At 47.2% G+C, this 14,838-nt stretch overlaps 2 protein-coding genes across 2 annotated transcripts in view; one reads left to right on the top strand and one right to left on the bottom strand.

Moving 5' to 3' along the window:
* The window catches only part of ENTPD5 (ectonucleoside triphosphate diphosphohydrolase 5 (inactive)), a 235,517-nt gene extending 232,373 nt beyond the window's left edge, over positions 1-3,144 (bottom strand). The window contains exon 1 of the mRNA XM_029598448.1: positions 3,077-3,144. The gene's annotated coding sequence lies outside the window, so the exon portion shown is untranslated. The remainder of the gene's footprint in view (positions 1-3,076) is intronic.
* A 1,951-nt stretch (positions 3,145-5,095) lies between these two features.
* The window catches only part of BBOF1 (basal body orientation factor 1), a 375,496-nt gene continuing 365,753 nt past the window's right edge, over positions 5,096-14,838 (top strand). Inside the window, exon 1 of the mRNA XM_029597441.1 lies at positions 5,096-5,267. Coding sequence (XP_029453301.1) covers positions 5,230-5,267 — 38 coding nt within the window. The 5' untranslated portion in view covers positions 5,096-5,229. The remainder of the gene's footprint in view (positions 5,268-14,838) is intronic.

The following is a 14,838-nucleotide window of genomic DNA, read 5'->3' as shown; positions in this document are numbered from 1 at the left end:
GAGGTCTCGAGTGGCTAGCTCATCTTTGATCCTTGCCGCGAGACCTTCTAGGAATACTCCGCGTAAGGCATTATCACGCCACCCGACTTCCAGCGCCAAGGTGCGAAAGTCGAGGGCGTACTCTGCCAGGGGGCGCGCACCCTGGCGTAGCTGAAGCAACTCCGAGGTTGCGGAAGCCATGCTAGCAGGCTCATCGAAGGCCAACTTGAAATTCTCCACAAATAGCGGCAGATTGTGGAGCATGGAGTCATTCCGCTCCCACATGGGTGAAGCCCAATGCAATGCCCATCCGTCCAAGAGGGAGAAGATGTAGGCCACTTTAACAGAGCCCGTGGGGAACTGTGCGGGCATTAATGAGAACCGCACAAAGCACTGGTTCAGAAAACCCCGACATGCTTTCGAGTCCCCAGAAAAGCGAGACGGAGCTGGAAGCTGGGTGGGAGTGTGGATATTCACCACCGGAGGTGGTGCCGGTTCTCAGACTGGTTCCGGAACCTCGGCGTCCAGCCAATTAGCTAAGTGTTCTACGGTGGCCGTCAAGGCGTCCAAACACTGCTGTTGCATCTGCTGTGCTATCCCAGGTATAGCTTGAAGACCAGCGAGGTCCGCTGGATTCATGGCCTTGCAAACTGTTGGGAATCAAGAGGTGGATCCTTGGTCCGACCGGCGGAGAGGGACGGGCGTAGATCTCCGCTTGATGGCGTAGGTCGGTAGGCGATACCGTCACTGCAGGAGAGTAGCTCTTCACCCTAGAAGTCCGTGACCTCTCCAGGAGGGTCCTGTGGAGGCTGGGACCGCTGGGACTTAGGTGGCTTCACCCTGGAAGCCTGCGGTCCTCCCAGGAGGAGCCCGTAGGGACCCGGACCGCTAGGACTTAGGAGAGTGGCATGAGGCGTAGGCGAGAAGACAGACCAGGTTCAGGGCAGGCAGCTGAAGGCGTAGACAAGTAGACAGACCAGGTTCAAGGCAGGTGGCGGAAGGCGTAGACGAGTAGACAGACCAGGTTCAAGACAGGCGGCTGAAGCAGGCAGGGCGACAGGAACAGGCAGGCAGGATCAGGTGGGCAGGATCAGGCAGGCAGACGAGCAGGAACAGGCAACTTGCTACTCACAGGAGTCGACTACGTTGCAAGGCAAGGTTCCGGGTTTAGACGCCGGGGTTAAATCCCCCTTGGCGTCTGTCATCGCGGAGGGCCGGCAAGGCTTTCACGTGAGCCTAAGAGGCGGGGTCAGCAGTGCTCGGCGGCGTCTCCCTCGTGGAGACGCCGCGATGCAGGCCCGAACGGGCCTAGCGGCTTGGGTGGCGTCCTGTGGGGTACAGAAGGTAAGGGTCCGGTTGCGAGGTGCGCAACCGGAACAACCTTTGCTTGTAATAGCAGTGGCTATTTTCTAAGTCAACTTAATTAATAGCCTAGCCCCCACGTTATCTACCCTTGTTATATGTAACTTCCGCTTCTAGTTAATTGTTCTTGTTTAAGTTATACCCTTTGTTACATGTAAACCGATCTGATATGAAATTTTTTCATGAAGGTCGGTATAGAAAAGTGTTAAATAAATAAATAAATAAATAAATAATAGCAGGTAATGGACTTCTCCTCCAAAAACTTATCCAATCCTTTTTTAAACACAGCTATACTAACTGCACTAACCACATCCTCTGGCAACAAATTCCAGAGTTTAATTGTGCGTTGAGTAAAAAAGAACTTTCTCCGATTAGTTTTAAATGTGCCACATGCTAACTTCATGGAGTGCCCCCCAGTCCTTCTATTATCCGAAAGAGTAAATAATCGATTCACATCTACCCGTTCTAGACCTCTCATGATCTTAAACATCTCTATCATATCCCCCCTCAGCCGTCTCTTCTCCAAGCTGAACAGTCCTAACCTCTTTAGTCTTTCCTCATAGGAGAGCTGTTCCATTCCCGTTATCATTTTGGTTGCCCTTCTCTGTACCTTCTCCATCGCAATTATATATTTTTTGAAATATAATTGACATATAATAGAGTCCCAAACTGCTATGGAGACAGTAAATACTGAAGAACAGAGCTTCCTGCATGGGTATATGTACTGGTGCTGACGTCAGATTGAAATCTACCTCCGTCTCCAACTGCTATCTATATCTATTGGTCCTGAATCCATCTGATACACGCTAGGAAAACACTGTAATACCAGCCTTTATACCCTGTGTAATACGCCCCTTATACACTGTGGAATACAGCCTTTGTACCCTGTAAAATATACCCCTTTATATACTGTGAAATATACCCTTTACACACTATGTAAAACACCCCTTTATACACCATGTAATATGCCCCTTATACACTGTGTAACAGCCTTTATACACTGTAGTATACACCTCGGAATATAGCCTTTATACCCTGTATAATATGCCCCTTATACACTGTAATACAGCGTTTATACACTGTATAATACACCCCTTATAACCTGTGTAATATGCCCCTTATACATTGTGGAATACAGCCTTTATACCGTGTAATACACCCCTTTATACATTATGTGCTATGTTCTTTATACACTGTGAAATATGTCCCTTATACACTGTGAAATACACCCTTTATATACCGGGTAATACACCCCTTATACACTGTAATACAGCCTTTATACATTGTATAATACACCCCTTATACCCTGTCTAATATGTCCCTTATACACTGTGAAATACACCCCTTATACGCCGTGTAATACGCACTTTATACACACATCTGAGAGCCTTTCCGTTCTGCTCACTCTGAGATTGCTGCTGATTAGCCAGGGCCAGTTAAGAGAAAGGAATAAGGTGCATCATAGAAACGTGATGCCCTATGTAGTCTGCCCATGCACATGAACGGCTCAGCTCCCCTCAGACATGCCCTGTGCTCGTCCTAAGCCCTCCTGAATTCAGATTCTGTCCTTGTATCCACCTTTCCACTGGGAGGCCGTGGCATGCGTCCACTACCCTCTCTGTAAAGAAATGTTTCTTGCTGTTACTTGTGAATCTACCTCCTTTCACCTGCACATTTACTGACGGAGAGTGGCTGGAGAGGCAAACAGAGAGGCTCCCAGCGTTTCACTCTTTACCCTGACTTTGCTGAGTCTCCAGGGAACACACAGCCACTTCCCAGGCATGCTTACAGACGCATGCGCGATTCCGGCTGCCGGCTCGGGAGGACGCGTGACGTCACGCGCGAGCATGTTCCCGGCGTGGTTTCCATAGAAACGCAGAGCCTGATTGTAAACAAGAGGAGGGAAAGGAGGGAGAGAGAGAGAGAGAGAGAGAGCAGGGGAGAGGGAGAGAGAGAGAGAGAGAGAGCAGGGGAGAGAGAGAGAGAGAGCGCGTGCAACTGAGCAGGGAAGAGAAAGACTGGGAGCGGGGAAAGAGTGACAGGGAGACAGACTGGAAGTGGTGAGAGGGAAAGAGCTACAGGGGGAGAGAGACTGGGAGTTAGGGGAGGAGAGAGCGACAGGGGGAGATAAAGACAGGGAGTGAGGTGGGGAGGAGAGAGGGAGAGAGACTGGGAGTGAGGTGGGGAGGAGAGAGCGACAGGGGGAGATAAAGACAGGGAGTGAGGTGGGGAGGAGAGAGACTGGGAGTTAGGGGAGGAGAGAGCGACAGGGGGAGATAAAGACAGGGAGTAAGGTGGGGAGGAGAGAGGGAGAGACACAGGGAGTGAGGTGGGGAGGAGAGAGACTGGGAGTGAGGTGGGGAGGAGAGAGACTGGGAGATAGGGGAGGAGAGAGCGACAGGGGGAGATAAAGACAGGGAGTAAGGTGGGGAGGAGAGAGACTGGGAGTTAGGGGAGGAGAGAGCGACAGGGGGAGATAAAGACAGGGAGTGAGGTGGGGAGGAGAGAGGGAGAGAGACTGGGAGTGAGGTGGGGAGGAGAGAGCGACAGGGGGAGATAAAGACAGGGAGTGAGGTGGGGAGGAGAGAGACTGGGAGTTAGGGGAGGAGAGAGCGACAGGGGGAGATAAAGACAGGGAGTAAGGTGGGGAGGAGAGAGGGAGAGACACAGGGAGTGAGGTGGGGAGGAGAGAGACTGGGAGTGAGGTGGGGAGGAGAGAGACTGGGAGATAGGGGAGGAGAGAGCGACAGGGGGGAGATAAAGACAGGGAGTAAGGTGGGGAGGAGAGAGACTGGGAGTTAGGGGAGGAGAGAGCGACAGGGGGAGATAAAGACAGGGAGTGAGGTGGGGAGGAGAGAGGGAGAGAGACTGGGAGTGAGGTGGGGAGGAGAGAGGGACAGAGACTGGAGTTAGGGGAGGAGAGAGTGACAGGGGGAGATAAAGACAGGGAGTGAGGTGGGGAGGAGAGAGACTGGGAGTTAGGGGAGGAGAGAGCGACAGGGGGAGATAAAGACTGGGAGTAAGGTGGGGAGGAGAGAGGGAGAGACACAGGGAGTGAGGTGGGGAGGAGAGAGGGAGAGAGACTGGGAGTTAGGGGAGGAGAGAGCGACAGGGGGAGATAAAGACAGGGAGTGAGGTGGGGAGGAGAGAGGGACAGAGACTGGGAGTTAGGGGAGGAGAGAGCGACAGGGGGAGATAAAGACTGGGAGTAAGGTGGGGAGGAGAGAGGGAGAGACACAGGGAGTGAGGTGGGGAGGAGAGAGGGAGAGAGACTGGGAGTTAGGGGAGGAGAGAGCGACAGGGGGAGATAAAGACAGGGAGTGAGGTGGGGAGGAGAGAGGGACAGAGACTGGGAGTTAGGGGAGGAGAGAGCGACAGGGGGAGATAAAGACAGGGAGTGAGGTGGGGAGGAGAGAGGGAGAGAGACTGGGAGTTAGGGGAGGAGAGAGCGACAGGGGGAGATAAAGACAGGGAGTGAGGTGGGGAGGAGAGAGGGACAGAGACTGGAGTTAGGGGAGGAGAGATAAAGACAGGGAGTGAGGTGGGGAGGAGCGAGGGAGAGAGACTGGGAGTTAGGGGAGGAGAGAGCGACAGGGGGAGATAAAGACTGGGAGTAAGGTGGGGAGGAGAGAGACTGGGAGTTAGGGGAGGAGAGAGCGACAGGGGGAGATAAAGACTGGGAGTGAGGTGGGGAGGAGAGAGGGAGAGACACAGGGAGTGAGGTGGGAAGGAGAGAGGGAGAGAGACTGGGAGTTAGGGGAGGAGAGAGCGACAGGGGGAGATAAAGACAGGGAGTGAGGTGGGGAGGAGAGGAGGAGAGAAAGATCAGGACCGGGAGCGGAAGAGAGGGCCCAGGAGAGAGAGAGAGAGACACCGTCTGCCGCTACAATGCCGAGGAAAACTAAATTTGGGAAGATGGCGAAGGGGTAAGACTAGCTCTGGTTACCCCCATTGTGTATTCCCCTCATTCCCTGCCTGAAGCAAGCTCTCGGCTTCCCTCTCTTCCCTCAGTGCAATGCACACAAACATTTCCAGATCTTGTGAGAGCAGAGTCACATCTCACTTTCTGCTCTTCCATTAGGGATTCAGCTGCTTTGGGCTGCCAGCAAGCTCTGAAACCTGTGAGCAGGGAGGTCTCTGCTTCCATTGCTTGCCAAGTTTACCCTTTCTGTCTAAAGAAAGGAAACCCATTCACCTCTTCAAAGATGGACCTGCCAGGTACTAGCAAGCTCTATTATTATTTGCAATCAGGACCAAAGGCAGAGGGCCATGCTGGCTCTCCTGTGAAGCTGTGCCAGCACAGGATCCTAAAGCAAGCAGAAACAGGCTCTGCGGCCTGCATATTGGGCGCCTTTGAGGCTGCCTAGGAAGTTGCCTGTGTTGCCTCTTCCTAATGCTGTTTCCAGGACCTAAGTTGCTTGTTCACTGCAATGTTGTTTGCATCATGGAAATTGCGCTGTGTTGATATGGGAACATGCCGTTTGCAAGCCCTTGTGCTGAATGCCCATACTCGGCTCCTGCTCATTAGACTGCAGTAGGTGAGAGTGATACCTCTGAGAGCCATCTTACAACAGTGAAACCTTTCAATAGGACTTAGGGCGCATATCTGCCAGGTTTTGAGGGATTAGTGTGGAATTCAGGCAAATCCCCAGCGTCCAATTGAAGCGCTTTATTGTATATGCACAGAAAATAAGAGCATCAGGTAACAAGGCATTCAATCAGAGGTGAAGGAATTGTGGCAGAAAGATACAGAAATAGTTATAATTGTATTTGGCGCTGCTGGCTTACTTGAAAAAGACTTCAATGTAAAGCATAATATACTGCCTGTATTACACCTAGGGACCTTCATTTCCTTTTTTTATTTTCTTTGCAAAAAAACAGTGAACAGATAGTATGGATAACACTGTAAATAAGCAATAATTAAATATCTAAAGAACTGTTGAGAATGAACCATTGAAATCATAAAAACGTATTAATTACAAATTCATACAGGATAAGTACCAGCGCTAGAGGTATTGCAGCAGTAAGATTCTACAAAATGGGGGGTTCATCTTGCTCTATGATTTGCGCTATTGCTATCCCACGAGAGGTTTTAGATTGCCTTTAGCCAGTAAGAAGGGAACTCCTTGACAATATGTGGAATTTTCCTGCGATGCAGGCATGAACGCTGAGAAATGGCCACCTCAGGCGCTTTCAGCCTATCTGCCGCTCGATTGAAGATCTGGAGTAGCAGCCTGCACACTCCTCAGTCTCTCCTACATTTCTTTTTTCATACATTCGCTCATTGTCAGAAATGTTTTGAGACGTATTTAATTAACATTTTCTTATTGTGTATTCCAAGCTGTCTGCTGGTTTTTCGACATTTTTCTATGGCAATGCTTTGCCTCTCTTTATTGTTCTTTCTCTTATTTCTCCTAAGAATATGTTCGTTGTAGCCCATAAAAGGGAGAAGTGATTGGAAAAACTGAAAACAAAAGGTCTGTAATTGCACCCTAGGAGGTGCAAAAGTAAATGTCTTTGTCATAAGGCAAAGGTTAAGAAGGGCATAGGCCTGACGTTTGCCAGATGGAGCTCATGCCCTGGCTTAGGAGTGAGAGCATAAGAACATAAGAAAATGCCATACTGGGTCAGACCAAGGGTCCATCAAGCCCAGCATCCTGTTTCCAACAGTGGCCAATCCAGGCCATAAGAACCTGGCAAGAACCCAAAAACTAAGTCTATTCCATGTTACCCTTGCTAGTAATAGCAGTGGCTATTCTCTAAGTGAACTTAATAGCAGGTAATGGACTTCTCCTCCAAGAACTTATCCAATCCTTTTTTAAACACAGCTATACTGACTGCTCTAACCACATCCTCTGGCAACAAATTCCAGAGTTCAATTGTGCGTTGAGTGAAGAAGAACTTTCTCCGATTAGTTTTAAATGTGCCACATGCTACCTTCATGGAGTGCTCCCTAGTCTTTCTGTTATCCGAAAGAGTAAATAACCGATTCACATCTACCTGTTCTAGACCTCTCATGATTTTAAACACCTCTGTCATATCCCCCCTCAGCCGTCTCTTCTCCAAGCTGAAAAGTCCTAACCTCTTTAGTCTTTCCTCATAGGGGAGCTGTTCCATTCCCCTTATCATTTTGGTAGCCCTTCTCTGTACCTTCTCCATCGCAATTATATCTTTTTTGAGATGCGGCGACCAGAATTGTACACAGTATTCAAGGTGCGGTCTCACCATGGAGCGATACAGAGGCATTATGACATTTTCCATTTTATTCACCATTTCCTTTCTAATAATTTCCAACATTGTTTGCTTTTTTGACTGCCACAGCACACTGAACCGACGATTTCAATGTGTTATCCACCATGACACCTAGATCTCTTTCTTGGGTTGTAGCACCTAATATGGAACCCAACATTGTGTAATTTATAGCATGGGTTATTTTTCCCTATATGCATCACCTTGCACTTATCCACATTAAATTTCATCTGCCATTTGGATGCCCAATTTTCCAGTCTCACAAGGTCTTCCTGCAATTTATCACAATCTGCTTGTGATTTAACTACTCTGAATAATTTTGTATCATCTGCATATTTTATTACCTCAATCATATTCCTTTCCAGACCACTTATAAATATATTGAAAAGCACAGGTCCTAGTAAAGATCCTTGAGACACTCCACTGTTTACCCTTTACCACTGAGAAAATTGTCCATTTAATCCTACTCTCTGTTTCCTGTCTTTTAGCCAGTTTGTAATCCACGAAAGGACATCGCCACCTATCCCATGACTTTTTACTTTTCCTAGAAGCCTCTCATGAGGAACTTTGTCAAATGCCTTCTGAAAATCCAAGTATACTACATCTACCGGTTCACCTTTATCCACATGTTTATTAACTCCTTCAAAAAAGTGAAGCAGATTTGTGAGGCAAGACTTGCCCTGGGTAAAGCCATGCTGACTTTGTTCCATTAAACCATGTCTTTCTATATGTTCTGTGATTTTGATGTTTAGAACACTTTCCACTATTTTTCCTGGCACTGAAGTCAGGCTAACCGGTCTGTAGTTTCCCGGATCGCCCCTGGAGCCCTTTTTAAATATTGGGGTTACATTTGCTATCCTCCAGTCTTCAGGTACAATGGATGATTTTAATGATAGGTTACAAATTTTTACTAATAGGTCTGAAATTTCATTTTTTAGTTCCTTCAGAACTCTGGGGTGTATACCATCCGGTCCAGGTGATTTACTACTCTTCAGTTTGTCAATCAGGCCTACCACATCTTCTAGGTTCACCGTGATTTGATTCAGTCCATCTGAATCATTACCCATGAAAACCTTCTCCATTACGGGTACCTCCCCAACATCCTCTTCAGTAAACACCAAAGCAAAGAAATAATTTAATCTTTCCGCGATGGCGTTATCTTCTCTAAGTGCCCCTTTAACCTCTCGATCATCTAACGGTCCAACTGACTCCCTCACCGGCTTTCTGCTTCAGATATATTTTAAAAAGGTTTTACTGTGAGTTTTTGTCTCTACAGCCAACTTCTTTTCAAATTCTCTCTTAGCCGGTCTTATCAATGTCTTACATTTAACATGCCAACGTTTATGCTTTATCCTATTTTCTTCTGTTGGATCCTTCTTCCAATTTTTGAGTGAAGATCTTTTGGCTAAAATAGCTTCTTTCACCTCCCCTTTTAACCATGACGGTAATCATTTTGCCTTCTTTCCACTTTTCTTAATGTGTGGAATACATCTGGACTGTGCTTCTAGAATGGTATTTTTTAACAATGACCACACTTCTTGGATATTTTTTACTTTTGTAGCTGCTCCTTTCAGTTTTTTTCTAACTATTTTTCTCATTGCTGTCATGCCACTGCAAAAGAAATCCTGTCACAAGGAAGGGTGCACTGTGTTTCCCTGAAGAAGGAGCAGTGCATTTTTTACTACACTTGTGAATAGTAAATTTGGTGCTTCCCTCCTCCAGGACAAAGGTTTCAAATGCAGCACTATGCAAAGTGCTCCCTACCCTGACTCTGCTGTATAGGCAAGAACAGCAGCACAATAAATGGAGCTGGAAATTCATGGAACACCCCTGGTTCTTGGGTCTGGGACCAACCTGGCCCTTGGGTGGGCTCCATCAGACCTTGGGTGCTTAGCGCTTGGTTCCTCCAGCTGGGGAAGAAGGTGATAGTGGGTGGGATTTCCTTCCTTTACCCCAGGAAAACAGGGCTGGCAGTATTTACGAGTATGTACAAGTTTTATTGGATTATTCCACTTTATATTTCTACATGATATCACACAGCACATTTAGCCACACAGGGTATTAGTGTCCGCAAGGTTCAACGTACAACATACCCCATCCATTTCCTTTGCTGTATTCCTGTTACCTTCCCACTGTAAGCCAAGTCTCACCTGCTGTGCACTACCAGTCCTATGTGGGGGAGGATCTGTAGCGTCCAGACTGCTGCTGCATCTCCTCCATTCTGTGTTGGGTCCATGCTCCTCCTTCTCTCAGCTCTGGGACCACACCCTCCTGAAGGATCAACCTCTGCCTCCCAATCCACTAATGGGTCTGTGCCTTTGAGTGGGACCAGATTCCACCTACCAGTCCACCGCTGGATCTACTGCTTGGAGCAAAGCTCCATCACTGCATGCCAACATCCTGAGGCTTTCTCAATGAAGAGAGGGGTTATAGCTATACCTGGGAACTTTCGATTTCCACTCACCTTGAGATTGTCATGGTTTGATAGGGGAGGCAGCAGCATACACACAAGCTTTGTCTTGTACACACGCACACATTCACTCTCATACTCTCCTCACACACTTCCTTCTTCCATTCATACAGTCTCTCCCTCAAACTTGCATTCACAGATGCCCACACTCACCTCTCTCCCTCTTCCACACAGACACTTTTCTTTTTCTCATTCACACTCTCACCTCTCTCCTCCCACACACACTCATCAGCAACAATAGCCTCCTCCTCCTTCCTTCTGCACCATGGGACCAACCGATCTCCTCCTTCCTTCTGCCATATGGATTCCATCCATTGCAGCCCCTTGTTCTTATTTCCGGGAGCTGATGCGCCTCCTCCTTTCCTGCCTCCTGCACATGTCCCAGGAAACATTTTCTTCCAGAAACGCTTCTGCCGCAGCATCCAGGGTTTTCAGACATTGGACTGGAGACTCAGCAATTTCTATAGAATTCTGCAGTCTCCAAGTCAAATCTGGAGAGTTTCCTGATATGTTTATTGCCTGGCTATACTCCTAAGTTTGCTGCTGCTCAGTGATTCTAGCTCAGTTAAATCTATGGCCTGCTAATCAGCTTTTATAAGCTAGCAGGGAGCCCTCCTGTTCCAGCCACAAAGGCAGGACCCAAGTAGGACATAGGAATAGAGAGTGCAAGCTCTTCCATCCTGCTTGGCCTTTTTTCAGCACTGAAAACCAGATGTCCAAAGTTTTTTCCCATCCCCTTTGATTCGGGTTAAGGATCCGTCTGCTTGGTAAAATTGTCTTTGATACACTCCAGCACCCATTCTGTAATTTAGAACTTTGCCATTGTTTGTGAACTGATATTTGACGTAATTCATCAGTAAGAGTCAGAGAACTCGTGATTTATACCTCTACAGTAGGGGCTGATCACCTTTTCAGCTCGATGGTGACTTTCTCATCTGACAGCTTCCTGTTACAATTCATAGCAAAGGCAGCCTTTACTCCCCCCTCCATTAACATATAAAGACAAGCCAAAACAAAAACAAGCAAGCACTACAATCACAAGGAAGATGGCGAAGCAATGTGACAAGGCAATAGCCAAACCCAGAAGAAAGCTGGGCTGCATAGCGAGAGGAATAACCAGTAAGAAAAAGGAGGTGATGATCCCCTTGTACAGGTCCTGGGTGAGGCCTCACCTGGAGTACTATGTTCAGTTCTGGAGTTTGTATCTCAAAAGGGACAGAGACAGGATGGAGGCGGTCCAGAGAAGGGCGACCAAAATGGTGGGGAGTCTCCATCAAATGACTTATGAGGAGAGGCTGAAGGACTTGAATATGTACATCCTGGAGGAGAGGAGGTGCAGGGGAGATATGATACAGACCTTCTGATACCTGAAAGGTTTTAATGATGTACAAACTGCAAACTTTTTCCATTGGAAAGAAAACAGTAGAACTAGGGGTCATGAAATGAAACTCCAGGGGGACGACTCAGAACCAACGCCAGGAAATATTTCTTCATGGAGAGGGTGGTAGATGCCTGGAATGCCCTTCCAGAGGAGGTGGTGAAGAAGAGAAAAGTCAAATAATTCAAAGTGGCATGGGATAAACACTGTGGATATCTACAGGCTAGAGGACAGAAATGAGAAAAGTGTGCAGGGGATAACTTGCTGGTTTGGTGGTTACTACCCTTAGCAGAAGGCATGGAGATTACTGCCCTTAACCAATATGCTTTGATGCTTTTAATGCTGTTGCAACATTGCTCCCCACTTAGATGGCAGGGGGAAAAGAGGAATTGGATTCAGATGACAATCGAGGGCCCTGACTTCCATGGTCTGGGCTACTGATATGCAAACATAAGGGAAAAAGCACAGGACTGCTTCTAAGGCCAAGTCCTAAAGAAAACAAAGTACGCATGGGGGTAGTTTGCTGGTGTGGCAGTTACTGCCCTTAACCAATAAGCCTTGATACTTTTGATGCTCCAACATTGCTCTCTGCTTCAACTACAGGGGAACAGGGGAATTAGATTTAGACAGCAACCAACGAGGGCCCTGACTTTTATGGTCCTGGAAAGTGATAAGCATGGGGGTAACCTGCACAGAGCAGCAGTTACTGCCCTTAAGAGAAAGCATGGGATTACCACCCTTTATCAATAAGCCTTGATACTTTTGATGCTCCAACATTGCTCTCTGCTTCAACTGCAGGGGAACAGGGGAATTAGATTTAGACAGCAACCAACGAGGGCCCTGACTTTTACGGTCCTGGAAAGTGATAAGCATGGGGGTAACCTGCACAGAGCAGCAGTTACTAACCCTTAAGAGAAAGCATGGGATTACCACCCTTTATCAATAAGCCTTGATACTTTTGATGCTCCAACATTGCTCTCTGCTTCAACTACAGGGGAACAGGGGAATTAGATTTAGACAGCAACCAACGAGGGCCCTGACTTTTACGGTCCTGGAAAGTGATAAGCATGGGGGTAACCTGCACAGAGCAGCAGTTACTAACCCTTAAGAGAAAGCATGGGATTACTACCCTTAAGCAATAAGCCTTGATGCTTTTGATGCAACTGCAGCATTGCTCTCTTCATCGAAGGAGGGGGGGGGGGGGGGTAGGTAGTGAAAGGAAAGAGAAATTTGGATTCAGAGACAACCAACACGAGCCATGACTTTTTTACAGTCTGAGATACTGCTGCTCAGACATTAATGAAAAAACACAGGACTGCTTCTAGGGCTAAGTCCATATGCAAAGCACGTCAAATAAAACTGACTGATACATGGGGCTAACCTGCACAGCACGGCAGATACTTCCATGGGAAGCTTGCTGGGCAGACTGGATGGAGCGCTGCCAACATTTCTATGTTTCTATATAACTTCGGCCCACTTTCGTTCATACTATTTGTAAAAACACAGACTTTGAGGAAATGGGGAAGTACCTAGAGGAAGAACTAAATGGATGGGAAAATGAGAAAGATGTGGATCAGCAGTGGACCAATCTAAAAGGAGCAATCGCCAAGGCAACTGCTCTATATGTTAGAAATGTAAAGAAAAGCAAAAGAAAAATGAAACCTATCTGGTTCTCAAAGGAGGTGGCTGACAAAATTAAAGCTAAAAGAACAGCATACAAGAAATATAAAAGATCCCAAAGGGAGGAGCACAAAGAAGAATATCTGATTCAACTGAGGGAGACAAAGAAATTAATCAAGTTGGCAAAAAGTCAAGTGGAAGAGAGGATTGCCAAGGAAATAAAATATGGTGACAAAACATTTTTCAGATACATCAGTGAAAAGAGAAAAGTCCAAAGTGGTATAGTGAAATTGAAAGGTGGAAATGATCAATGTGTGGAGAGAGACGAAGAAATGGCAGAAATATTAAACGAATACTTCAGCTCTGTGTTCACTAAAGAAGACCCTGAAGAAGGACCATCTCTACACAACAAGAAACTGGAGGGAAGTGGAACAGATGAAAATCCATTTACAGTAGATAATGTATGGGAAGAGCTAAAGAATCTGAAAGTGGACAAAGCCATGGGGCCTGATGGGATTCATCCAAGGATACTGAGGGAGCTCAGAGATGTGCTGGCGGGACCGCTGTGCGACCTATTCAATAGATCCCTAGAAACGGGAGTGGTGCCGAGTGATTGGAGAAGAGCGGTGGTGGTCCCGCTTCACAAGAGTGGGAACAGAGAGGAGGCTGGTAACTACAGACCGGTTAGCCTCACTTCGGTGGTGGGAAAAGTAATGGAGTCACTTTTGAAAGAGAGAATAGTGAACTATCTACAGTCCGGAGAACTGATGGACCAGAGGCAGCATGGATTCACCAGAGGAAGATCCTGTCAGACAAATCTGATTGACTTTTTTGACTGGGTAACCAAGGAATTGGATCGAGGAAGAGCGCTCGATGTCATCTACTTGGATTTCAGCAAAGCTTTTGATACGGTTCCGCACAGGAGACTGGTGAATAAAACGAGAAGCTTAGGAGTGAGTGCTGAGGTGGTGACCTGGATTGAAAACTGGTTGACGGACAGAAAACAATGCGTGATGGTAAATGGAACTTTCTCTGAAGAGAGAGAGGTTTTAAGTGGTGTACCGCAAGGATCGGTGTTGGGACCGGTCCTGTTCAATATCTTTGTGAGCGACATTGCGGACGGGATAGAAGGTAAGGTTTGTCTCTTTGCGGACGACACTAAGATCTGCAACAGAGTGGACACACCGGAAGGCGTGGAGAGAATGAGACGGGATTTAAGGAAACTGGAAGAGTGGTCGAAGATATGGCAGCTGAGATTCAATGCCAAGAAGTGCAAAGTCATGCATATGGGGAGTGGAAATCCGAATGAACTATATTCGATGGGGGGGGAAAGGCTGATGTGCACGGAGCAGGAGAGAGACCTTGGGGTGATAGTGTCTAATGATATGAAGTCTGCGAAACAATGCGACAAGGCGATAGCAAAAGCCAGAAGAATGCTGGGATGCATAGAGAGAGGAATATCGAGTAAGAAAAGGGAAGTGATTATCCCCTTGTACAGATCCTTGGTGAGGCCACACCTGGAGTACTGTGTTCAGTTCCGGAGACCGTATCTATAAAGAGACAAGGACAAGATGGAAGCAGTACAGAGAAGGGCGACCAGGAAGGTGGAGGATCTTCATAGGATGACATATGAGTAGAGATTGAAGAATCTAAATATGTACTCCCTGGAGGAAAGGAGGAGCAGGGGTGATATGATTCAGACTTTCAGATACTTGAAAAACTTTAATGATCCAAAGACATCGACAAACCTTTTCCGTCGGAAAAAAATCAGCAGAACCAG

Source organism: Rhinatrema bivittatum, chromosome 4, assembly GCF_901001135.1.
Source record: "Rhinatrema bivittatum chromosome 4, aRhiBiv1.1, whole genome shotgun sequence".
NCBI lineage: Eukaryota > Metazoa > Chordata > Amphibia > Gymnophiona > Rhinatrematidae > Rhinatrema > Rhinatrema bivittatum.
The sequence above is the reverse complement of the archived record's forward strand: the minus strand, read 5'-3'. Positions and strand labels throughout refer to the sequence as shown.